Raw genomic sequence first — 24,929 nt, 5'->3', positions numbered from 1 at the left:
CACCTTCTGAAATGTCATCCAAAAGAGAACTGAAAAGACAGAAGAAGAGTCAACTATACAAGTCAGATCCGACTAGTGCTGTTGTTTGAATGTTTGTAACCTCAAAAAGCATTTGGAAATCAAAAAAGGAAAATCCACTATAACCGAACTGTTATTCTTAATTACAAATATCCCTGGAAAATGCCCACTCATCAAGTGAAGCCTTTTGTATTTAAATGGAAGCTCAAATGTTTCACTGTACCAAACAGCTGAGCATAACTGAAAATTAAAACTGTTCTAGGTTTGCCTTAGCATGTGCCCATATATAAGGTTTTATTCCTGTTAAAATATACAATTAAACATATACCTTGCACATGTTTGCACATATATACCCAAACAGGACAGGGGATGAAGAAGGAGAGAGATAAAATCATCAACAAACCCCCATTTGTTTCTGTAAATTTAAACTCTCTTTACTTCAGACTGTATATTTTAATTAGACTAGAACAGCATATCTAAACCCTGTTCTTCCACCGCTGGTTTGGAAACAAGTCTAAAACAAGTCATTGCACTAGTACATTAAGTAAATCCTTGCTATTTGGACTTCTAAGAGTTTCACTGTTCAGCTTGCTTCAGGTGATACGTAATTCTCAAAGGTAAATGAAGAAAAAGCAAAGGTAGAAAAATCAGGTTTTGATCAGAGATGCTGTGTGTGACATTACACTTATCTGTTCTGATTTCCAGATTACCAGTGTCTTTTCAGTGAAATACTCTGTAGTTGTAAATAGTCCTGACAAAACCATCCTAGTGGTAAATGAGGATCCATACCAAGAAGTTTGATCCTTGAGTTCGGTCAATGTAACAAAATATGGACAAATTAAACATACTTTAAAAAAAAATCCTTTTCATAAATATATTTACTATAAACACTATTGTGAAGAGTTGTGTGTGTATGTTGCCTTTTGGCACACAAAAGGCAATACTGTCTTAAAGGTGGGAAATACTGTCCCTGCAGATGGTTTTGATCTGAACAGGCACTCCCTTGATGACTTTGTGTTGATCAATACATTGATACATCCTGGCCAAATGGGAATGTTCCCTGAAGAAAACAGTTCTGATTCTCACAGAGCAGAAGTCAGAATGATAAAATAAAACGTTTTCCACTTGTGATCATCTGTATATTCACAAAGTTTTCATTACTGATGATTTCACCCTCCATGTCAATATTTGGCTTCTTTGATGTTTGACTCTTTTTCTAGTACAGAAGAGATCTCTGAAACACTTCTCTGATGAAGCTGATGAAAGTTCAAATACAAAACAACAGGTTTAAAACTGACTTTGTACTTGATGGGTTTTTTTTCCTCTTTTGGTTTACACAATAAAACAAGACCAGGAATTTGGTCTGGAGAATGATTGCTGTATACAGTTCCAGTAGCCCTTTTGAGCCCAAGTGGCACCAAACTATAAAGAACAAAATTATTTAGGCCAGACAACATTTTTAGGCACCAGAACCCAGGCTTGAACTACAGACATGAAAGGCAGTTTACACCACACAAGGATGTATATTCCACTCTGTCTTCTACCCTCATTGCTTCAACACTTGCTCTTTCCTTCTGCTGTGTGTCCTTCCAACACTATTTGTGTTTCAAACAGAGGAGGCTTCCTCTAGTGCAGGCTTCTGACTAAAGAGAATATTTTCTCAGGTGATTGCTTTTTGTCAAATTTCATTTGGGAGCCTTGGTTCCTATTAACAGGTATTAGGAGATTAGGGTTGCATCCTGCTATTCTTTCATGTACCTGTTTCCCTAGTGAGTATCACACGCAGATCAGTCGTAGATGTGGCTCTCATTTGGTGCAATTTAGATATCACTTAACGTAAAACTGCATTAGACTTCAGTGTACTTTGAAATAAAATCACTTACTCGACTGACTTTCTTTCTTCCTCCCTGTGGTGTATGAAATATCTATTGATATGGCAGTGCTGATCTGCAGCAGTTCTCCCTGCTGACTTAGGCCAGCAAGCTGCTCATGAATCTAGCAGATGTTTCAGTTGTCTAGGCCAATGGAAACCTTATGGACCCTTTTTTCTTCATCTCCTCCCAGGAGCAAATGTTAGTACAGCAGATATCTGGATGAGTGCCATGTAGCAGCAGAGACAGGAAAAAGCTGCCGTGGCTGTGCTAAGCGTGGTGTTGTACAACGATTGTATTTTTTCCCAGTCCTCTTTAAAAGGGTTGCTTATAAATGCCATGTTCCTCAAATATAGCTAAACATAAAATCTGGGGGGTTTAAAAACATATCCCTTGACTTCTCTTGTTGTGCTGTTGAACCTTAGATTAATACACAGGTGTAAGTTAGAAAGGTCTGTTCATGTGTAAGACTTCTGTTTTGCAGACAATACAAATTTAGAAATGCCCAAATGCCAGTTGCATTGAACGGCCTGCCCCCAACAACAGATGGGACAGACTGTGAAAGTGGAAACTGTTAAGGGGACTTAGGAACAAGAACAATCTAAGTTTTTTTTAAAATTTGATTTAAAAAATGGAATGTTGCTCAGAAAAGCCACGGATACCCCCTCCCTGGAAGTGTCCAAGGCCATGTGGGATGGGGTTTTTAGCAACCTGGTGTAGTGGAAGGTGTCCCTGCCCACGGTAGAGGGACTGGAATGAGATTACCTTTAAGGTCCATTCCAACCCAGGCCAGTCTGTATTTCTATGATTCTATGATAATTTAAAGGAAATTATAGTCCTGAATTCTGCTCTCAAAAACTACTTTCTGAAAAACTATTTTTTTATCAGTTGACTTCACTTTCACGGCAGGTAGAAGGAAGTGTCTCTTATTCCAACTCTCCAAGTTCTTATTCTAGAGCCTGTTTTCTTTTTTTTTATTGTGACCTCTGGATCCCTTTTATTTGTGAAACTTTAACATATGGTCTGTCATTTCCAGTGGTCTATGAATAAAAACACTTCAACCCAATTATCATATTTATCTGAAATCCTTACCCTTACTGTTCTTAAAAGTAATGATTTGGTTGAACAAAAGGAATCAGCAGAAAAATGTTTTCCGAATTTCTTCACTTAATGCATTCATGAGATGTATTTTTAGATTCATTATTCCTCTCTCCTAAGCCAGTTAAACTCTGACTCCTCAGAAAGCACAAAAAGGGACAGGACAAGTGTGAAGGCAGTGGCAGAACTAGAAGCTCAGAGCTGACTTCTAAATTTCTACAAGAGGCATTACCATTATTGACATGATTATCAATGTCACCTGGACTGAAATCTCTGGGTTTTTTTCACTAAAATAGCCTATAGTCCAACAGGCCCGACAGAATAACTTTATTCATAAATTACTTTCAATTAGAAAAACTGCATATTTCTGAGGAAGTAATTCCAGCTCCTCACAACAACAAGGATATCAATGTTACAATTCAAATCTTTTTGTCTTCCTTAAAATCATATTTTTGTATGTACTCTTGAAAAAAGAATTCCTTGCAGATCTGGAATGATCTGTAAATCTGTAAAACAGTTAAATTAACTGCATTCAAAGGCAAAGAATCAAATTAATCAGCTGCGCATAAATCTAAGCCCTACTTAAAAAAATATTATTTTTAATTAAAAAAGGTCAGAGTCAGAGGCTACAATAGCTATAATTGCTTTAGTATAGAAAAGTTTTAGTGACTTTTATAACATGTGATACACAAGGGGTCTCTGCAATAACACTTTTTTTTAAATCCACTGAAATGTTAGAAATCAGCAAGTATATTGATATGTGCATTAAAGTAATTTTCTAGATCAGTGACTTGATGTCAGTAATGGTTGACTAGATTCCCTACTTGGCTGTACGAATATTTTAGTTGAAACCTTTTATTTTATAATTTACTGAATTATTCTAAAGGTTATTTGGTACCTAAAAAAAAGTTGACTTGAGTGAGTTTCTTCTAGAAAAGAGAAAACATCAATTATTCTGTACATGGTTGAAAAAATGTTTGCTCGAATCAAATTTGCAGGATAGCCAAAAATTCTGCTCCTAATCGCATTACCATATTTCTTGCATTTTACATAATAAATTGACACAAATATGCTATTTTTCAGGATTAAATCATATTATTTTGCCATGACCAAAAGGCAGGAGTGCTAACACACATAATAAAGCCCAGTGAGGTAACTCCCAGCTGTGGAGTGACCACATATCAGAAAAGAAGAAGTGCAGAGCAGGTGAAGGTTTGCTTGCTGAATGACGAGTATCTTTGGAACAAGCTTTAATCTTACTAGTGTGGGCACCAGCACCTCAAGCTGACGTATCCACACGTGGTTATTACCCGAATCAGTGCCACGCTCACATGCCCAGACAGAAATGAAACTCTGAGTTCACCAAGGGGCGCTGCAATGAGAGGCGGGAAGAAAAACGATTCAGGCAGTGAGGGTGAGCAGCCCCCTCTTTAGGGATCATGGAGGTAGAAGCAGCAGCATTCCTGAAAGGAACATATGGGGCAGCCACAGGTGTGCCATTTCCTTAATCACCCTAAGGTGTGAAATATTGGCAGAACAAACAAAAAAACATTAGGGAAATGCAAAGAAAAGAAGAGTTTCTCAGTTACATCTATTAACGTATCGCTGTCTGTTGAGCAGCTTTGCAGTTTGTGAGCTCCACAAACGCATGCAGCAAAAACGTGATTCTTCTTGCAGTCAGTTCTAGAAAGTGTTAATCACATTAGTACTGACTGTTGATGGTTTTATTCATGAGAGGAAAAGGCAAACAAGAGCAACCATGAATTGAAATGCCTTAAAATATACTACAAATTCATTTTGAAAATGTAGGGGGCTTACAAAGCATAAATCTCCCACTCGGTAAGAAATCAATTACATAGCAGAGGAGGATATCTGATAAAATTTACCAGACTGATTTACCAGCTTCATTATAGAGATTTTTAAATTCTTTTTAACAGACTAAACAGGGAAATATATTTCCCCATTAGGGAAATATAAATGTCAAAGACCCATTTGCATATCAGGGGAGGGCAGGAGAGGGGAGGAGGAGACACAATGACTAACATCTGTTGCACAGATTGAGATAACTAGACCTTCTCTGGACAGCAGAGTTCATTTCTCAGGTGAAGAAATGAAAGAGCAATGCAATGAATTAATGTGTTTGGAAGTGGAGGAATGTAAGTTAAATATTAGTTTCTGAACTTTTGAATTTTAAAGTTAGTTTTTAAAGTACATTGCAAACAACAGATGCTTGGGTTTAAGTCTCAGAAGGAGCATAATTATATTAGTAGCTTTCAATCACAGTAGGTTCTGAGTAAAATAAGTAATTTATTTTTTTTTTCTACCTGGTCTTTCTTAGTTTTTTAAACCTACACAGTAGAAAATGCAACATGAATATTTCTAAATCTTGTTGCCTGCTTACATTCAACTGATTTTTTTTTCTTTCTGTTTGCACAAAGCACCTCGTTCTTGGCATTCATCCCCTCAGCAATCAGAATCCCAGCTTGAAATACCATACATGAGGGGAAGGTAAGAGAACTGATCTCACTCACCAAGTGCCTTTGCTTTGAGTATCAAGACTTCTGTATTTTCAAGACTGTGCACTTGTTTATGTACACTGACAAAGCAAACAAGCAAGTGCTTAGAACACAGTGCATTGTATTAACATTGTTACTGCAAATTTTATACCCACACACATCTACATGTTCACTGCACAGGCTCCTTTGACTGCAGCCATTATAGAGTAACTAGTTTTGTTGTGAAGTAGTTAGCTAAGAATATAAAGATTTGAGAAACATTTCATTTGGGAAAGGAAGCTGATGATGTAGTGGGCATTTTCTGTGATGAAGTCCTACCACTTAAAAGAGAGTGCATGAAGTTCTATGTCTCTGAGCATAGAACACATGAAACAACAGAAAAGGTGACTTTGTTCATGATTCAAAGCTTTTCTCAGTCAATACTAAGCCTCAAGGCATCTATCACACTTGGACTCTATTTTTTTTTTTTTTCTTTTCAGTCTGTAGTCCAGTGCTCAGTGCTTTCTCTTCAGAACAGTGGGAAGTAGGTAACTGCTACAGGACCAAGTCCTACAAGGGCTCATTTATACTGTTTCTCCATTTCTGACCTAGAGCAAGCACAGCTATCTCCACACTATACCCCAATTTGCAGTGTAACCATCAGTTTTACTGATCTTCCCGAGTTTCCTCCACAGAACCACAAACAAATTATTGAGATAAACTGTATATCTTCCATACCTGACCTTTGGGCCAAGCAGTTGTGGAGCAGAGATCACTGCCCTCTCCAACATTGTTATATGGCTGTTTTAAACTGTCTTAATTTCAACAGTAGTATACCCCCAATTTCAAGAAGGTACAGCAAAATCCATTAACAAGTTCTTTTTAAACCCTTAGTAAAAAAACCTAGCTTCTCTACAGTCTTCTACCTCTTGATATTACAAGTGCTGTTTTACTCACTTTTAGATGTTGCTCCTTCTGCTTGACTCTGAGAATCAAAGGAACAGAAAGAATGATAGCAATGAAGACATCTTTTACCATCATGCATTGTACAAAAAGCCTCAGCGAGTTCTTCTGAGCACCACTCATGCACTTATAAATCTTTCTTACAGCATTTGTTGGACTTCCCATTCTTCAGTTCTCCCGGAATAACATCCACTGATCAAAATGGACTTACCAACACGGTAATGCCAACATAAGTCAAAAGTCAGAAGAAATGTAGCTTGCTACAATATAGAACACGTCTAAAAAAATCAGGGGCATAGAAGAGGATTTGACCTTCTCAATTAATCTGATATAAAATTAAATCATGTCTAATTTAGGTATCCTTCCACTTCAAATTTATACTTCCTGCCATCAAAAGCAGTTGCCTCGAAGACTCGAGCATGATCTTTTCATGTGTGACAGGCTTGGATCAGTTAGTCTACCTTACTCTGCCATTGGCAGCAGAGTCTAGAATGTCTCTGCTGCTTTCCTGGAGATGCTTATCTCCCTTGCCAAGTCCTGCTTCCTCCACCCTGTGTGCTGCTGTACCACTCCAGCTGTCAGACTGGCCAGACCCTGAGCTGAGCCTGTGAAATGGGTGGGTTTCAGCAGTCTCAGGTCACAAGGACTGGGAAGAACCTCTCTGATATCAACTTGGAAGAAAGAAAATAATCACCAAACCACACTGTCTGTGATTTCCTGTCTGCAAGAGATACTTATATGCAGACAGACACATATAAAGCAAATATGCACTGAATGCAGTATGGATTACAAAAGATGACTCAAAACCCAGTCAGAGTTCTCTTACTTAATGTTACACTGAACTCACTTACAGAAACAGCTTACAACAACATTTTATAAAGGAAGTTTGCATATTTAAAAGGCCAAGAATAACTGACTGGCTTTTAGTTAAACATAACTGCCCTATGTTTTCATGGAAAAACCCAAGGTAACTTACAGTCTCCAAACAAGCCCATATTACAGTGTCTTTTCCACTGAAAGACTACAATATTATTTACACTGCTCCTGGGCAATTATTTTGAAATAATAAACTCACAGCAGCTAGTTCATCTCATTCCACATGCATGGAATCTTTCTTTTCTAGGACTATATACAGGTTCTCAAATGTCCTCTGTAAAAACAGCTTTTAATGGCTTTGCTTTGGGGCAAGAGGGGAAAAAAATCAAAACTAGGCCTTGCTTATGTTTTCAGCAAGAACCATTTATATACAGCTCTTGTAGAACTGCACTGGCCTATAAAGAGTTGTTTGTTATGTTTTGGTTTTTTTAATTCATCTAAGCTTTAAAACAGGTAGAACATCTCTATCCAAATCAAGAAAAAAAATCTTCAAAATAAATGAACCTGCTCCAAGAAAGGATGAAAACGAGGTGAGAAAGCCAACAACTAAAATTATGAATTGGGATTTACATAAGATTTCCAATTTTTTATTCAAACTATATGGGAAAAAAACATATATAAAATCCAGTGATTCGAAGATCTGGAGCTTCAATAAAAGAGAAAACAAACAGAACACCAAACAACATGAGACTTGTCACAGAACAGCAGGACATAAGAACTTTCTTCTTCAGATACAAATGAAAATGTGAAAGAAACAATTGCATGTTGCATCACTGCTGCACTCTGATTCTTTTGTTCCAAAAACCACCCAAGATGTACTAAGCTGCTAATACAAGAACAGGAGAAGCATAAAATCTCTATACCAGTCTATATTTGAGAACTAGTACAGCGATACAGAAAACTCACTTACTTTTGACTGCTCTAACTACTGATGTTACAAATACTCTTGCTTCGGGCTTCATATACAGAAGGACAACATCACAGGGAAGAGAGAGGAAAAAAAAAAAATCAACAAAACCAGCAGCCCCTCTCGCCCCCCATAGCAATATCACATTTGTTCATATATGGAAGATCTGTTCCAAAAGCCTGGAACAGAATGTACAGCAAACCCAGCGCTTGCAGAAAGCCCTGCAAGCCTGAGAAGTGCAGACACTCTGTTCACATCCAGCTGACGCAGGATCTCTGGAAAATTAAATGAAGGCACAAAGGGGTAGGGTATTTCTGCTTTCCCTACCTAGAACACGGTATGAAAAAGTGTTCAATATGGATAAATGCCACTACAGTCATTGTAAAAGAGATGTTAATCAAATTTTTGTTCCCGAATTATGAAAACCATAGTATCTAATGAAACGTAACACAACATCCTAAGAGCTACGGTGAAACTGTTACAATAAGAAGCTGAGACTCCCTCCCTTCACTGCTGGAAGCAACATTTGCCAGCAAAGAAAATAAGCTTTTTTATTTGTTCTCCCTCATATGCTTACAGATGACTCGACCAAAAGTATTCAAATAACAAATAGAGGTAAGAGGTAGAAGGTAACTTTTTTAGCACTCACAGAGCTGCCCAGTGTGGCTGTGCTGTTAAAGATGAGATAGAAAAGCTGTACCCATCCTCTAAGCAAACACACTCCTAAAAAGTCAGAAAAAGCTTTGCTGGTGTGTGATCATACACAGATTAATGATTTCAGAAGGTAAGTCAAAGAGACGGTAAGAGCTAGTTCTGCCCCATTCTCCATTTTGCATTCATGGTGTAAGGCTTCAGTTATTATCCCTTAAAAATAGCTGAGAGACCACATTCCATATAAAACCCCCTCAACATTAAAAACATTGAAGTGTAACAGCAGAAAGGAAGGCTGGACTAAAATGATATTATGTCTTGCAGACGACACTGGAGAAATGGAATCTGGTGAAGTGGGAATCCTAAGGCAAAGAAACAGAGGAACCAAACTGGACTGCAGACAGAGAGAATATTAAAACATTGCTTTGGGCAGACTACTTGCAGATGACTGAAAGCTCAGGAAGACGGAGAGAAAAAGGTTATGACAAGAAGTCTGAACAGCAATGAGCAATTTTTAATCCGTCTTTAACATACCTAACTTGACACATATAGAAGAGGCCTAGTTTCCAAAGGGTGGATCTTACGATTGGCTGAAAAACTGAAAACCACCAGTCAATTCAAAATTTCTAGCTGAAATAGTTTGGGTGTGAAGAAGGCTTTAAAAACAAAGAATGATAACAGGGTAAAGTATAACGATCACTGGAATTGAAAAAAAAAAACAGTAGAGAGAAAATTGGATTAAGAGAAAGTTGAAAGTACAAACTCCATCAGAAAGCGTTTATATGTCAACACCAAAATATGTCCCAGAAATGTATCCATTCTGATGACTTTCTGTTTTAAAAATAACTTTACACTCTGATATGCCAGAGAGGAACTTTGCAATTTTTTGTTTAGAAATGCATTTCAGATTGTTGTTTGTCTTTAAATATTGCCTTTTACATTTGATAATTCTTAAAATCACACATTGTATAAGAAATGCCAAACAAACTAATGACAAAGTATAAAAGAAAACTTTTAAGTTTTAGAAAACTAAAGCATTTTAAAGTGACTTTGTTTCAATTTGTTTTGTTCGGGTTTGGTTTGTGGTTTTTTTTCCTTGATACCTCACTGAACTTGAAAGATGAAATATCCTTCAAATATTTTGAATTAAAAAAAAAAATTCTAATATAGACTATTTTAATGTAAAACTTTACAAAAAAACCCCAAACCCAAACATCACACCTCAGTGAGTTCCACAACATTCATTTACATTTATATGTAGTCTCTAGTTGGATCACAGCAATAAAAGAGAGATTCGCAAAACACAAAGTCTATCTCCATTTCTCTCTTACAGGTAATAAGATATAACAATAAATTCTTTAAGTAGAAGCATAGAATAGACTAAACCAATTTTCATTCTGCTTCAAGTTGGGTGTGGAGGGAATTGGCTAATAAAAAGTCTTACACACAAAACCCATTATAGGAAGGCTTATTTCCCCAAAAATGGGTCAGAAACAATTTCAACCTTGTTAACGGGATGTGGAAACAAAGAATGTTGAAACAAGCAATGCAAGAAAGAGATTTTTAAGTCTTTTTTTTTTGTGTACCCAACCCGTAAGTTTAAAAAACAAAATTTAAGGGATCAAAGCTAGCCTATTATGAAGCATAAAACTATCTCCACTGAAAACCATAAATTATGTATGGAACAGGCACATTTATTAGTGCTGCTAGTACTGCAGAACATCTCTGAATGAGCACTGACTGGTGAATGCCTCATGTTCTTTTATGATGAATCACACAGAAAGCTCCAACACCACAACTAAGGTGCTGGAGTTCATGTACATGAGTGCTTGAAAGTCACAGAATAAGGGGGAGACAAATATAATACCTTTTTCCTTTTGGTCAGGTCCAATGTTTTATGAAGAGTAATTGCCACTAACACAAAAATTAACATACTGAAAAAGTCAGATAAAATAGTCTTCTCCACTTCCAATTTTATTTATTTCTCTCCTCACTCCCCTCAGCACATCTCCTTTCTTCAAGTGATGCAGCTGCATAAAACTTTGAAGTACCGATAGCAGCGATGCACTAAATTCCATGAAGAAGTGAAAGCATTTGAGAATGTAAGAACCAGTATGTTATGCCAATTTGAACATTTCCTCCATCGTGAACAGTTAATTTTCAAAAGAGAAAGATTTTGCTTCTTTCAGAACAAAGGATGATTCCAAAACAGGTTCATTTATATTAAAGGCTCAAAAGAATTTGAAGTCCTAGTGAAGTGTGGGGAATGTCTCTACAGCCCCATGAGGCACAGTGCATCAGCTCTTCCCTGCTCCAAACCCCCTACCCATAGTCATTGCAAGACTGCTTGTTTACTTGCTACTTGTGTGGACACATGGCTGTGAGCAGTTTACTATTTCCTAAAACAGAATGATGAAAATCTGTAGGCAAGATATCAGATTCAACTAAAATAGGCTGAAATATACTTGATATGCAACTTGCCTTAATATAGTACATCAGGAAAATATGAAGTGCTGCTAAACAATGGAATTTCCCCCCCAGATACTTAAAGTGGTTTTGATTCCAGCTAAAATATCATATAATCATACCATAGGAAGGTTTGGGTTGGAAGGGACCTTAAAGATCATCTAATTTCATCAACCCTGCCATAGATAGGGACACTCTCTGCTAGAGCAGATCAGGTTGCTAAAAGCCACATTCAGCCTGGTCTTTAACACTTCTAGGGATGGAGCATCCACAGCTTCTCCGGGCAACCTGTTCCAATGCCTCACCACTCTCACAATAAAAGAACTTTCTCCTAAAGTTCTAACTTAAAACTGCCCACTTTCAGTTTAAAGCCATTACCAGCTTAGGATCGCCCCAACTCGGGCATAGGACCTTGCACTTGGCCTTGCTAAACTTCATGAGTTTCACACAGGTACATGTCTCAAGCCTGACAAGCAGGGCATCCCTTCCCTCCAGTGTGTGCACTCCAGCACACAGCTTGATGTCGCCAGCAAACTCACCGTGGATGAGGTGAATCCCACTGTTCTTGTCACCAACCAAGGTGTTAAACAGCACTTGTCCCAGTACTGACCCCCAAGGAAGGCCCGTCCTCGCTGGTCTCCACTTGGAAGTCGATCTGTTGACCACAACTCCAGCCAGTCCATCCGACAAATCCATGTCTCTCCAGTTTGGAGACAAGGGTTTCATGAAGGACAGTATCAAATGTTTTGCACAAGGCCAGGTAGATGTTGTCAGCTGCTCTTCCCTCATCCACCAGTGTTGTCACCTCATCATAGAGCGTCATCAAATTTGTCAGGTGTAATCTGTCCCTTAATGAAGCCCTGCTGTCTGTCACCAACCAGGCATGTGCCTCATGTGCCTCATCAGAGTTACCACAAGGATCCGATCCATGATCTTGCTGGGCACTGAGGTGAGACTGACTGGGCTGTAGTATCCTGAGTTTTTCTTTTCCTCTTTTTTAAAAAATAGGGGTTATATTTCTTTTTTTGCAGTCAGTGGAAACTTTACCAACTGCCACAACTTCTAAAATATAATGGCTTAGCCACTTCATCTGTCAGTACCCTTAGGACCCATGGATATATGAAAGTATTTTTCAGTCCTTGTGCTATTTGAAAAATCCCAAGTCTTTTCTATTTACTTAGACCTATACAGAAGTAAAAATATATAAATTTCTTCTTTTCATACTGAAGACACTGGTTTAGCACTGCATTTTTTTCCAACTTCTCATTTAAAGCAGGTGGTTTAATTTTCAAATCTTCAGGGAAAAATATCCATCTTGGGCTGAAACTTTATCAGTCTCAATTCAGGAGAGAGGATTCATTTTTTTCTCCTAAAGAAAGTTATAAACCTCATCTTGAAGTCTTTGAAGATGAAATGTATTTTCCCTATGCTCCTAGCTTCAGCAATGGCCTAGAGATTTAACAGGAAAGTAGGTCATTAGAGTCCCAGATACTTTCTTTGACATAGCTAAATGACATTTCTTCTGGAATCCAAATGTCATTTTTGCCCTTTATTCTTAGAAAAATAGAAGTCAATCCCCACTAGAAAACACTGCAATCATTACTTTTTGATAGAAAATTTAAATCAATGAAAAATAAAATAAGTTTGAGGTACTGCTTCTCTTCAGCTTCTGTTTCATATCAGTTTTCTAGGTTTCCTGAGCTGCCCAAGCCTCTTTCAGCTAGCCAGTATTTTCTGGTCAAGGATGAATCTAGATGTATACAAGACAGCATGTGTGCATTTTGAAGGCCAGCTCACAGAGTTCACCATCGAAAAAATTCTGCTATGTTTCACCCTGATTTAGAGAAAAAGAAAACCTAGCATTTTAGTGAACTTTCATGCTTTGATCTGACTTCACATTGTAATGCATTCAACAGCCACACAAAGCATAATGACTACATTACCATAGTGCAGATAAGTGAATAGCAATGGCTGAAACACAAAGCTCAACAGGTTTCCAGTCTAAATGGGCTAATTTCAATCACAAGCCACACCAGTTGAGAGAGCCTTGTCTTTCCTTTCACTGGCATCCTCCTGATGCCAGCCCATATCTCTCCCCCAGCTCAGTGTTTCTCCTCTAAGGATCCCCACTTCTCCCACACATATTTTAAGCATGGCTGTGAAATTTTACAGATTGATTGGCATTTTGTGCTTTTCTATTATGCTCCCCCAGGATACACAATTTATGGCTAATAGAAGCTCACATCACACACTCAAGGAAACAAAGCAGAGAGAAACAGGGAAACAATGTGTTTTCACAAGGCCTTAATATTTGAATGACACAAGTGACAGAACAACACTGAAATGGAAGAAAAATTACCCGAAACACTCTAGAGCCTGCTGGGAAGCCAAGAGGATGGCCTACCAGGAAAAATTCTGAAATGTAAATCAGCATGGAAGCTGAAAGATCTGAGCACTAGAAATATGGTTTAATTTAATTGATATGTTAAATCTGTGTTTAGCATTTACTAAAAAATCTTCTCCCATTTAATTCAGTTCTTTCTTCCTCCTTTCAGGAGTTCCTTCCTCTCACCACCGCTCACACAGGTCCCAAGTACATCTAACTCCTGTTTTGGCGCCTTTTCTGTAAGAGGTTTGGAGGTTTCAACCTCTGACCCCAGTGTGAAGAAGCGAAACACTGGCATATAGGCTTTGACCAGAATCCAGGGAAAAGGTTCAGACAACTTCCTCTGTAATTCCAGCAGCACAGAACAGAGTACTTACAAACAACTGAACAAGATCTGCACAGTCACATGCACTTCTCTTCCGTATAACTAGGATCCTGCTAATGAAAATGCAGGGAAGTCCCAAAAAAACCTCCTATTGTTTTCTCATAATGTTCATCTAATAATGTTCCCTCATAATGTTCACGTACTGCATGTTCCAGTGCTGAGCTACTGACCTTCTAGAAACTCATGCCTTCAACTCAAACCAAGAAGGTAAAGAAATTAAGTCAGTAGCCTTGCAAAGAAATATGCCCTGGCGTTAGCACAGAAGATACAAAAATCATGTTGGAATTTCCATTACCCACATCAAGTGTGCTAATCTGGACGTGTTCAAGCGCTTTGCTTTGCTAAAGACAAAACCTCTTCCCAGCTCTGACTGACAGTATCGAGTCCAACTCCTGGCCCTGCACAGGACCACCCCAAGAATCACACCATCTTTCTGAGAGCGTTGTCCAAACACTTCCTGAGCTCAGACAGGCTCAATGCTGTGACCGCTTTCCTGTTCTAGTGCCCAACCACTCTTTAGGTGAAGAACCTTTCCCTAATATCCAACCTAAACCTCCCCTGACTCAGCTTCAGGCCATTCCCTCGGGTCCTGTCACTGGTCACCACAGAGCAGAGATCAGTTCCTGCCCCTTTTCTTCTCCTCACGAGGAAGTTGTAACTGCAATGGGCTCTCCCTCGGTCTCCTCCAGTTGAACACACCAAGTGCCCTCAGCCTCCCCTCATACAGCTTGCCCGATGTTGGACCTTGCTAACTAGATGGTTTCCCAAACCCCAGAAACTTGTAACTTCCCAATGGAGCTACAAGGCCCACTTTTCTTCCTGAGCTTTTGGAGAGAGAAAAAAAGCCAAAGATCAGAGGAATTATATTATGTCTGCTCTGGAAAAGCATTTTAACTGGTCTACTTTCTGGGGAATATTTATTGTTTGAGTGGGATGAGTATTTCATTATGATAATCATTACAAATATTAAATTCTGTAAGAGAAGCCCAACCATGGGAGGTAAAACTATTCATCCTTTTCATTTCTGTACGTAACTTTATCTGAAAAGAACGCTGAATTATTAGCTCATTAGTTTTAAACACTTGTAAATTCCTAAAATGCCAGTGGACATCAAGGCAGGGATTGATATTCTCCCTTAATTTCTGAGCTGCTGCTTGGGAAGCATTAGCCGACACACTTTACATTTCCAAAAGTCAGTGACAGATAAACACAGTAAGTACTATCCCCCAAAACAAATGAAAACTGTTACTTCTGAAAGAAACTATGCCATGAAATGAAGGGATTTCCAATGACAGATATTTTGAATGAAAAGCAAAACTACATGAAAAGCAAAAATTTCTACCTTGAGAAACCCAACTAAAATAAATTCTTTTCCTCCTGATGCACCACACACAGCACATGTAATGTACACACATAGAAATGAGAATAACTATTAGAAAAACCACAAAAATAGAAAAAACAGCCCTCATGAAAGAAGAAGGGTTGCAGTACTCTCAGTAAGAGTTAGAAAAGTGAGGAAACCAGCTGGATGTATTCCATCATGTACAGGTACTGATATAAATCAGGAATCTAATCTTTGCTTACACCATCTAAACCAGCACGAGGAGGAAAGCCAGGCTTTGGCAAAGTGACAGTGACTTCTAACAGCAGCTCTAAGGCACATGGGGACCTGCAAAACCTAGGTGGGACCTCTACCCTTGGCTGCTGCAAAGGATGTTAATTCAGAATCAACAACTTAAGGCAAACACTGCATATTTCTCTCTATCTCTAGTGATCCACCAGATCTTGTGTTCAATAGATCAGCACAAATCATCCCATGATCATTTTTTGAAATAGCATCGTATGAGCAGCACAGGAAAAAAAAACCAAAACTCGCTACAAAGTACTCTGCTCAAGTGTTTTCCACTACTTTTCCCTTATATGCAGTCCATCATTAAAATGTGAGGAAGTCCTTGAAGTTAGCCCTTGAAAGAATCCCGGAGTAATGCTGAGCATAATGCCTACTTACAAAGAACTAGAGATCCTTATGGAACTATGGTAGCACACATGAAAAAGTCTTAGCTGATTGAGGCCTTTATGCCTCAACCAAGAAAGCAAGCTAATACAAATATAAAGTTACAAATGTTAGCAGTGATAGTGAATCCTCACCCATTTAAACACCATATGTTTCACCGACCACTGTCCACTAAAGTGAAATAAATTCTTTGAAGGTCTGATGTCATAGAGAGATTTAAGAAACAAATCTTGAGAAGTGAGTTAATGTGGAGAATTAGAGTAAGTCTGATGGTGTTCAATAAAGCATTTGAGGAAAAAAGAAAAATCCTTGTATTTAAAACACTTTCTAAACATCATTTTTTTGTAAAAGCACTCTGGAACAAAGTCAAGCCCAAAAGAAAAGCCTGTTCTTTCAAAAGTGTTTATCAACAGAAAAGTAAAAATCAGTGACCATGGATTTACCGTAACCAACTGTTACCTTTTTTCTTCAGTATTTAAGTATAATTATCAAATTCCTTTTCTCTCTAAGAAATTTTTTCTCAACAAAATTGAGGAATTCAGATATTTGGGACAAAGAGAAGTTGACAACCTGCCTCAGAGCAGCAGCTCCATCCAACTGCGAGATTTTAGGCGGTCACGCGCAGTAATTCCACAGCACGTTTAAAATATGACAAACACATCTTGGGAACTCACTACATCCTTTTGATTGTACCTAAATTAACTGTCTGGACTCTGAAGCAGTGTTTTGTCTGGCTGGAATGCAAAAAATTACTTAATTGAGGCAGTACACAGCAATATGTGTCTGTGTCCTATGTGTCTGTGTCCTATGATACTTTCATACGGGAAATGCAGCTCACTGCCTACAGAAATTCACTGTAGATAACCATAAGGGCTCAATGCTTAATACCATGACCAGATTTACAACAGTACCTTCATTCAAATAGCAAATAAAGGAACCACATTTCCAGCAGAGTTCTATTCAAGTATGGCAAGCTCTCCTAATACACTGCTTTTGACAGTCTGGTCTCAAATACTTAACACCCAAATGAGGGCAGACAAATTGGAAAAAAAAAGCAATCAGAATTCATTTTAGCCATTGTGGAGGGAAGAGTGGCCTATCTGAAAGCTGAGGAATAAGAACTGACAAAATGCTTTAGTCAATGATAACCAGGTCCACCTCAAAATGGAACATCCTCCCTGGAGTCCCTCTCCCCTAACTGTGCTGCACTTCACAAGCGTGAAAACAAACATTATCTGCTCCATCCCAACTTCTTCTATGCTGCCTAAATAACTATTTAGTCAATAAATGACTGACATATTGGCTCAGTGTAGATGTCTCTCAAATGAAAAGGACATGTCAACAGCAATAGCCTCCCCCTACAGATATTGTTTCAGGGAGGCTTTGTACTTTCCTGTGCTATTTCTGTGTTGTTCAAGTGGTTTTATTGTATGATGGCCTGCAACTTTAATGAAAGTGTTACTTTACCTCCACTGTTAACAGTGCTTTTTTACATCTGTTCTGGAAAACATACCAAAATAAAGTGCATTAAAAGCAGTAAAGACATATATGCTTGTCAAACTGCTGCTTCCAGTGCTGCTCCACCTCAGAAAGGAAAAGCCAATTCATATTTTCACAGTCTCCTTAGCACATAGCAGAACTTGGACTTTGAGTGGCAGAAAGATTCTGGCTGGAACCACAGTGGTGAGCATTTGGGTTGTGTACACACAACATCACGTGGAAATCTCAGCTGTCTCAATGTTGGAAATATCTTACAGGTGCTAGGGCCAAGTATTTCCCCAATATAATTGCAAAGGGCGAAGAGCAGTGAGCAACTTGGTTAAGAGTTATTATCATCATTATGATTCCAGTTTTTTCCCCTCTGAGGATCAGCTGGAGTTTTTAAGAAAAAAAAAGTATAGAAACATATTTTGTGACTCTTCTAAAAAAAACCTTCTACAACTCAGACAACTGCTTTCTCTCCCAAATTGGCAAATGACATATATAAAACATACTTAAGTAGATATGTATGGTTTTTTTGAGAGTCTAACATAATTATAATGGTTTATGTTATCTGATGGAAATATCTGTGAAATAACCTATTATCTTGATCTAATGTGAACTTTTGCATTCAAGATTTAAAAAAAAAAAAAAAATCAACAAAAGCCAACACACTGTTACATTTAGAGACTGAACATTAAATTGAAAATACAATATTCTTTTCACCAAAATAGACCAAGAACTGAAGAAACAATAATAATTTCCTACCTAAATTAATTTCTCAAATACCTGCTCCTGCATAAGTGTTGACAGCAAAAGTGTGCAAGGAAGAGCAATGTTTCATATCTGCCTTCACAGTCTCTCTGCAGTCTTAATATGTTAATTTTCAAAACTTTTTTTATTTTTCTGCACACTGTCTTCACAGATAAGCATCAAATTTTGTTCTTCATCACCACTTTCATCCCCCTCAGAAATGCTGAATGGGAGAAAACTCTGACTCTTAACTTCCATGAGAAATCCAGAAGGAAAACTGTGGCAGACATAGGAATGAAATCCACACTTTTCAACCTCACAATCATCAGTAGATAGGATTTAATCACTGGAAAAAAGCACTGGACCTCCTGTGTTATACACTGGTAGCAGTGACTAAACTACAGGGGAGGGAATACCAAAGAGACAGTAAAGGAACGGTTATTAAGCCTTCATTAGCTCTGTTGTTCTCTCCAAAAGTACAGTGACTTATAAATACTAAAGGTGCTTTTAATACCTTAAAGTGACACATGAACGTTCTACCTTCAGAAGCTGAAACTGTATTTTGAATAAAAACATCATAAGATTTTACAAAGAAGAGCTCCTCTATTTCTACGGCACTAGCATATCTGAAAAATTTCAATCAGGCTTCAGATCACACTATGCTACTACAACAGTCTTGGCAAGCTTTTTGTAATGACCTTGTAGAAAAGGTGGAATATGACAAGCTTTTATTTTTACATGTCTCAGGGGTGAAAGCTTACAACCATAAATAAATGCTCCTCCAAACTACTGTGAGTTATCCCGGCTCTACACTGGATTCACACTTTCAAGATCTATACACTTCCACTAGTTTTTAAATTTTGCCATAATGTTGCAGCCATACAATACCTTGAGTTATGCATCCCTCAATAAAGAAAACTGCAACAGCAGAGCTAATACCTGACTGATGCCAATAACTGAATAGCTCAGGAATTTGTGAAGATAATGCAAATAAGACAGATAGCAGTGTTTGTGTCTCCTCTCTGTGCATTTATCTCCTCCTGTTCCTAACATGGACAGATGTTGCTACTCTGTGTTACTGGCTTGACTCTATGGTAATTTTACCTTGAATGAGACATATGCTTGTCTAATTACATGTTCTGAAGAAAGGACCTAAAGTGGTGGGTTTAGACCCTGTAGGTCTTCCAACTGTGTTAACCAATTCTGGTCAACACAATTTATCTTGGTTTGTATGGTTTTCAGTCCAAACAATGGAATTCATGAAACCTATTATTTATCAATATTATTTACAAATGCTTATGTAGAGCAACACAATAAACTTTACCATATGCTGTAAGAAAATCTAAGAGATGGTTGGGTAGGACATGACCATTGATGGAAATCTGATGAAGTCCAGAGAAACAAATTGATTCCCAACTAAAAGATAAAATGAGTCATTGCACAACTACCCAAGCAATAACAGAGTATATTTGCACAACATCCTTCACATGATCCCTCCTGATTTAAACTTCAAATAAGCTGATACCAATTTCATTGACATAATGAGAACAAACAAAATAAATCAAGTGAACAAAGTCCAGAGTGATCTTTGCCTCCTGGATAAGATGCATTTAGACAGTGCATCAACTACTACGATGATTTATCTTAGAGACTAAGATGTATGTTTTAAGCAGCATTGTTAAAGCTAAATTTAATCTTATGTTTAAAGAAGGAGTTTAAATCAGTCTCCTCTTTTAAATGTAAGGCAGAAACAACAGACCTCTGCATTTGTAGAGGAACTGACTGAAAGAAAAAAATGTTTAACCCTGGAACTCAAAGACAAATTTCTTTGGGATATGGGTGCAGCACAAGTAAAGAAAAAGAGGCATCTCAAAAATCTCCTGGATATTCAACAGGCTAAAAAAATAGTACAGTAAACTTGTGAAGCAAGTAAAATAGAGGTAAAGGCATTTAATGTACTTAAAAGTGTAATATTAAAATAGAAGAAAAGTTTGAAGATATCTTCCATCAATAGGACTTCCTCTAGAAACCAGTTGTGGAGAGAGAATACAGTGTTGTGTATATAGAGACTGAATGGGTACAAAAGTAGTACTTCGTCAGGAGAAGTAGTGGGACTATGATATGAAGGTTATTTCCCACTAAGAAAAATTAAAAATAGAGTCAAATAGCTAAGATGGGGGAAAGGAGCATGGCAGAAACAGCTACCAAAACAACACATTTTTATATAGATTGGATAGTACAAATTCTATAAAGTTAAGACAGTTACATCTTTCCCCAAACAGCCTCCTCTTAGGGATTTGGAATCTTCTTGGAAATGTTACTATTTCCAATCTGTTGGCCTCAGGAGTCTTAGGAACAGGAAGGAATGTTGTCCTTCTTAACACGCACTTTTCCCCTACTACAACAGCCTTTACATTTTTATTTTTTTTTTTTTAGTAGGAGGTTGCCATATTCATCCTCATTATTCCCAACTAAAAAAAAAACAACAAATTAAAAAACCAAATGCAACAACAACAACAAAATCCCAAACCTCACCATGAAACAAACACAAAAGCCAACAACTTCCACAACTAAAATCACCAGAAATTCCAATTTGCATTTGGAAGGGTTATGAAACCAAGTGCCTTACTACATGAGCTTTGGGATAGCTCTGGAAATAACTTTTTAACAGTAGATGTCACAGAACGTATCAAAGAAATGAAAATGAGGAGCACAGAACTCCTGTCCTCAAATAATTACATTCAAATGAAGACACTTGGTCCCTCTCTTTCGCTTGCTGACTGAAAATTGGCACATCATTAGCAGATCTGGTAGGACCACAGAGCCTGGAAACCATTGTTAACTGCTGCCAGAAGATATTTGCAATAATATTGCCCCAAAATGTCACAATGGTCCTTCTTAAAGGGTCAATATTTATGCACTGAAACAATTCTGATAGTTTGAGATTTTTCAGGTGGCATCTTCATTTCTACTTCATCAAATTAAGAGCCATAAACGACCATTTTCATGTTTCATTTTAGCCCCTACCCTTTAAAATCCTTATGAACTAGACTTCTTGGAAATGTCACAAGTATTCTGTCCAAAACATGACTGTGCTGTGGCAGCACCTGCTCAAAGTAGTCCAAAGCAAGATCCATCCTTCTACGCAAAATCCAAGTATCTGCCCTTTCTGGAGAACATAAAACAATCTCATGCAGTTTCTTCTAGGCAATGGAAAGTCTAAGAAAGAAAACCACGGTAAAACAAAACAATCATTGTGTGAATCTATCCTGGAGCTGTGAAATCCTTAAGATACTTCAGTTTGACTGGAAGGCTCTGAGCAATCAGATTTAAGAGGGTTTTACTTATTCAGTAGTTAGGTCTAGATGACCTGCAGACCAAATGACCTTCCGACCTAAATTGATTCTAAGTGCCACAAAGCAAGGATAAAGTAGAGAGTTCAAGAGCTGCTTTACAGCACTTAATACAAGCAGTCTTCAATAAAGTCTAAGAAAATACTTGAAAGGAAATAGCATTGAATGCAATGTTTGAGAGCTAGGGCTCTAGTGTTCTCCTTACAGACAATCCCACGAGGAGGGGGAGGGAAGAGGGAGACCAGCAGTTTTCCCATGCTAACAGTGCACAAACAAAAGACAGCTGCTCCCACAGAATATCACCTTCTAATGAGCTCAGGAAAACCTCAGATCTCAGGGCAGGCGTGAGCCCCAGCTGCACCTCGCTGAAAATGGCAGCACAAATTCCAGACTTTCAGAAGGGAAAGATGAAGATCCATAAATAAGATCATAGACATATAAGAGTGCCGGATTACATACTATAAGTACCAAAAGTGAGATTCCTTCTGAGAATTCTCTCAGCTGTGAATTGATGTTTCTGATGCCATGTTAGACACCTGTTTGCCTGTTAAGTGTGATACTTTAAAAGGATGAACAGAACCTTCTTTAACACTTAGACAGCAACAAGAAAAGCAGTAAGACATCATTTACTTTATGTCTTCCACCACAGGAGATTATAAAATAGGTCCTAATCTTTAGTTAAAAGATAGAACTATTGCAGGACTGAATTCCTTGTGGGTATTGGGTACCTTCATCACAGGGCTGTTCAGCATCAAAGGAAGAGCTGAAGACTTCTTGAAGGCACTGTGCAACTGAGCTCCAAAGATAATGCACATCACAGTGTCAAGCCCAGTTTACCAAATATAGCTTCAGTTGTGTATTCAACATTTGTGTGCACTTCTGAACTAAGAGTGTGTTAATGTCCACAGATGAGTGGGGCCCATGAGTAATTCTGACTCATTCTATAACTCCAGTGCCTCCAGGGCAGTTTCTGTTTGAATGGTAATATATGAGTAGGTGAAGTGATCACTGAATATGGATGAGATTGTGCTTATTTGTGCTGAAAATTTGCTTCTGTGGATGTGTTTTGGTTTTGCTTTTTTTTTCTTTTTTTGTTAATTATGAAGGTCCTAAAGTCTTGACCCATTGTTTTACAGCATCACAGCTGAATATATAACAGTACAGAAAAGAGTAAAGCAAATTTCAAAGCATGCATAGGCGAATACATGAACTCAATTTTATTCACTCCCCTCACTCATGACATTCAATGCATGCAAAGTTTCTGAGGAAAAAAAAAGCCATGCAAGGGTTTAAAAAAAAAATAAATCTGATCTGTATTTTAGTTATTGATTTAATTATACTAATACATTAACACCATCAATTGGCTGGTTTTGCTGATTATCTTTATTGTTCCACATCTTAAGCTAAGCAATGTATATAACTAAACTTTACAAACATCCTGAGTATGAGATTTAACTTTCAAAATACATGTAAACATGCATAGATGTTTGCCTTAAAACCTGATGTTTAATTATCAGAAAACTCAATTTTATCTGACAGAAATAACAGAAAAAAATTACATTTTCACGCTTTTCTATGAAAATATATGTTCATACATATAAATACATTTTCATACATATATATACACAAGCATGTATGGATTTATATGTATATGTAAGTTGAAATACACCTCTCAGGTTACATTTGCTACATCACTGCTTCGTTGAAATTCAGGAAACGGTTTACAGCACTGCTGACCTTACATGATTAGTTCTGAAAGGTTTTTTTCTTTGTCACACTGATTTGTGGCAATCACCTTGCTGCTCTGAAGTCATGAATCTCTGTAGGTATTATAGCATGCCTTTCTATATATTGGTATGCTATCAGAAACAGGGATGATCATTTATACTGGTGTGAAGAGACAGGGAATGCTTAGGAGACATTTAGGAGTTCATTGTTCTCTGTTCAGATATTTATGATGATGATTAGAGATAAAAAATAAAAATTACGTTTACATATTTATGAGCATTTTTATGCAATATCTTCATTTCGATTAAAATGCCATAAATATCCCTGCATTGCTATAATGCAAGCCAGAAATCTAACTACAATGCACTTGGTTTTATCTTTGTTCTAAAAACTTCCTAAATTAAAGCAATGAACAAAATACAGCATGAGCAGTGTTGACTGATAAAAACAATGAAAACAGTCTGCACTTAGGTGCAATTACAAAATCGTAAAGAACTAATCTATCATACGATAAGACCTAAAGATATTTTTCTTTGAGAAGCAGAAACAACCTTGTGGGAAAATGCGTGGGCTGCAGAACCATGCAATAAAAATTGAAGAGTGCAGGCAGAAACTCACCTCTAGCTTTGTTCTTTGTAGCAGCCACTGGAAGCAAGGAAAAGATTGCACAAGAAGAAGAGAACAAAGATAGATTAGACAGAAGTTTGAGCAGGTAAGAATACAGAGAAACTTTATCACTATTGATTCAAAGCTAACAAACACAGTTTCTAGGATTATTTGACCTATTTATTAGAGACACTGCAGTGTTATGAGATAGCTCAGATCTATGATTCTGTCAGAAACCCTGTGTTGAAAACTTAGAAAATATATCAGAACACGCACTCAAAAAGCACATCAAGGAGAGCAGAAAAATCATGGACCGTTAATCACAAGCAGGTGAGAACATATGTGCACACATTTGTGAATTCTAAAACTTACAGCATGATTTGCCCAGCCAAAAGTGCATTCTGAAGTACACTCCAATGATTTATAACCTATGTTATATGATCATTGTTTTTCTTCATTAAAGGCTGTATTTTCAGATTGTTCTTGCACCAATGGAGCACGCAAAGCAAAAGGGGCAGACAATATTTTAATGAACAGTGACCAGCGTTCAAACTCAGAGAAAAAGGGAGAGACACTAAAGCCTTCCTTGAGTATCCTGAAATCACACAGTTTCATGCTGTTAACTGTGTATGCCCAACAAGGTAAGAAAAACATGAGTAGCAGCTTAAAATGTTCCACTAACCTCTGACCTACTACCAAAATAAATAGAATCATTATTTTCTGTTTTCTGAGGCTCATAGATAATGCTGTTGATAATCCGGACCCAAAGTTAGAATGGAATCACTCTGTTAGCTAAATTACACAAAAAAGTACTATCCACAACTGCCTAAACTATCAAGTGCACTCTGAAAAGGCTTTCATTCAAGAGCATCTCCAGGAA

General features: G+C 37.6%; 1 protein-coding gene across 3 annotated transcripts in view; it reads right to left on the bottom strand.

Moving 5' to 3' along the window:
* CADM2 (cell adhesion molecule 2) overlaps window positions 1–24,929 on the bottom strand; it is a 612,665-nt gene that overhangs the window by 189,912 nt on the left and 397,824 nt on the right. For 2 of the 3 annotated variants that reach the window (XM_027660008.1, XM_027660010.1), the window contains exon 2: window positions 24,062–24,088. The exons of the other annotated variant lie outside the window; for it this stretch is intronic. In XM_027660008.1, coding sequence (XP_027515809.1) covers window positions 24,062–24,088 — 27 coding nt within the window. The remainder of the gene's footprint in view (window positions 1–24,061; window positions 24,089–24,929) is intronic. 3 annotated transcript variants of the gene reach the window in all.

Source organism: Corapipo altera, unplaced genomic scaffold, assembly GCF_003945725.1.
Source record: "Corapipo altera isolate COAL_440 unplaced genomic scaffold, ASM394572v1 74, whole genome shotgun sequence".
Lineage (NCBI taxonomy): Eukaryota > Metazoa > Chordata > Aves > Passeriformes > Pipridae > Corapipo > Corapipo altera.
The sequence above is the reverse complement of the archived record's forward strand: the minus strand, read 5'-3'. Positions and strand labels throughout refer to the sequence as shown.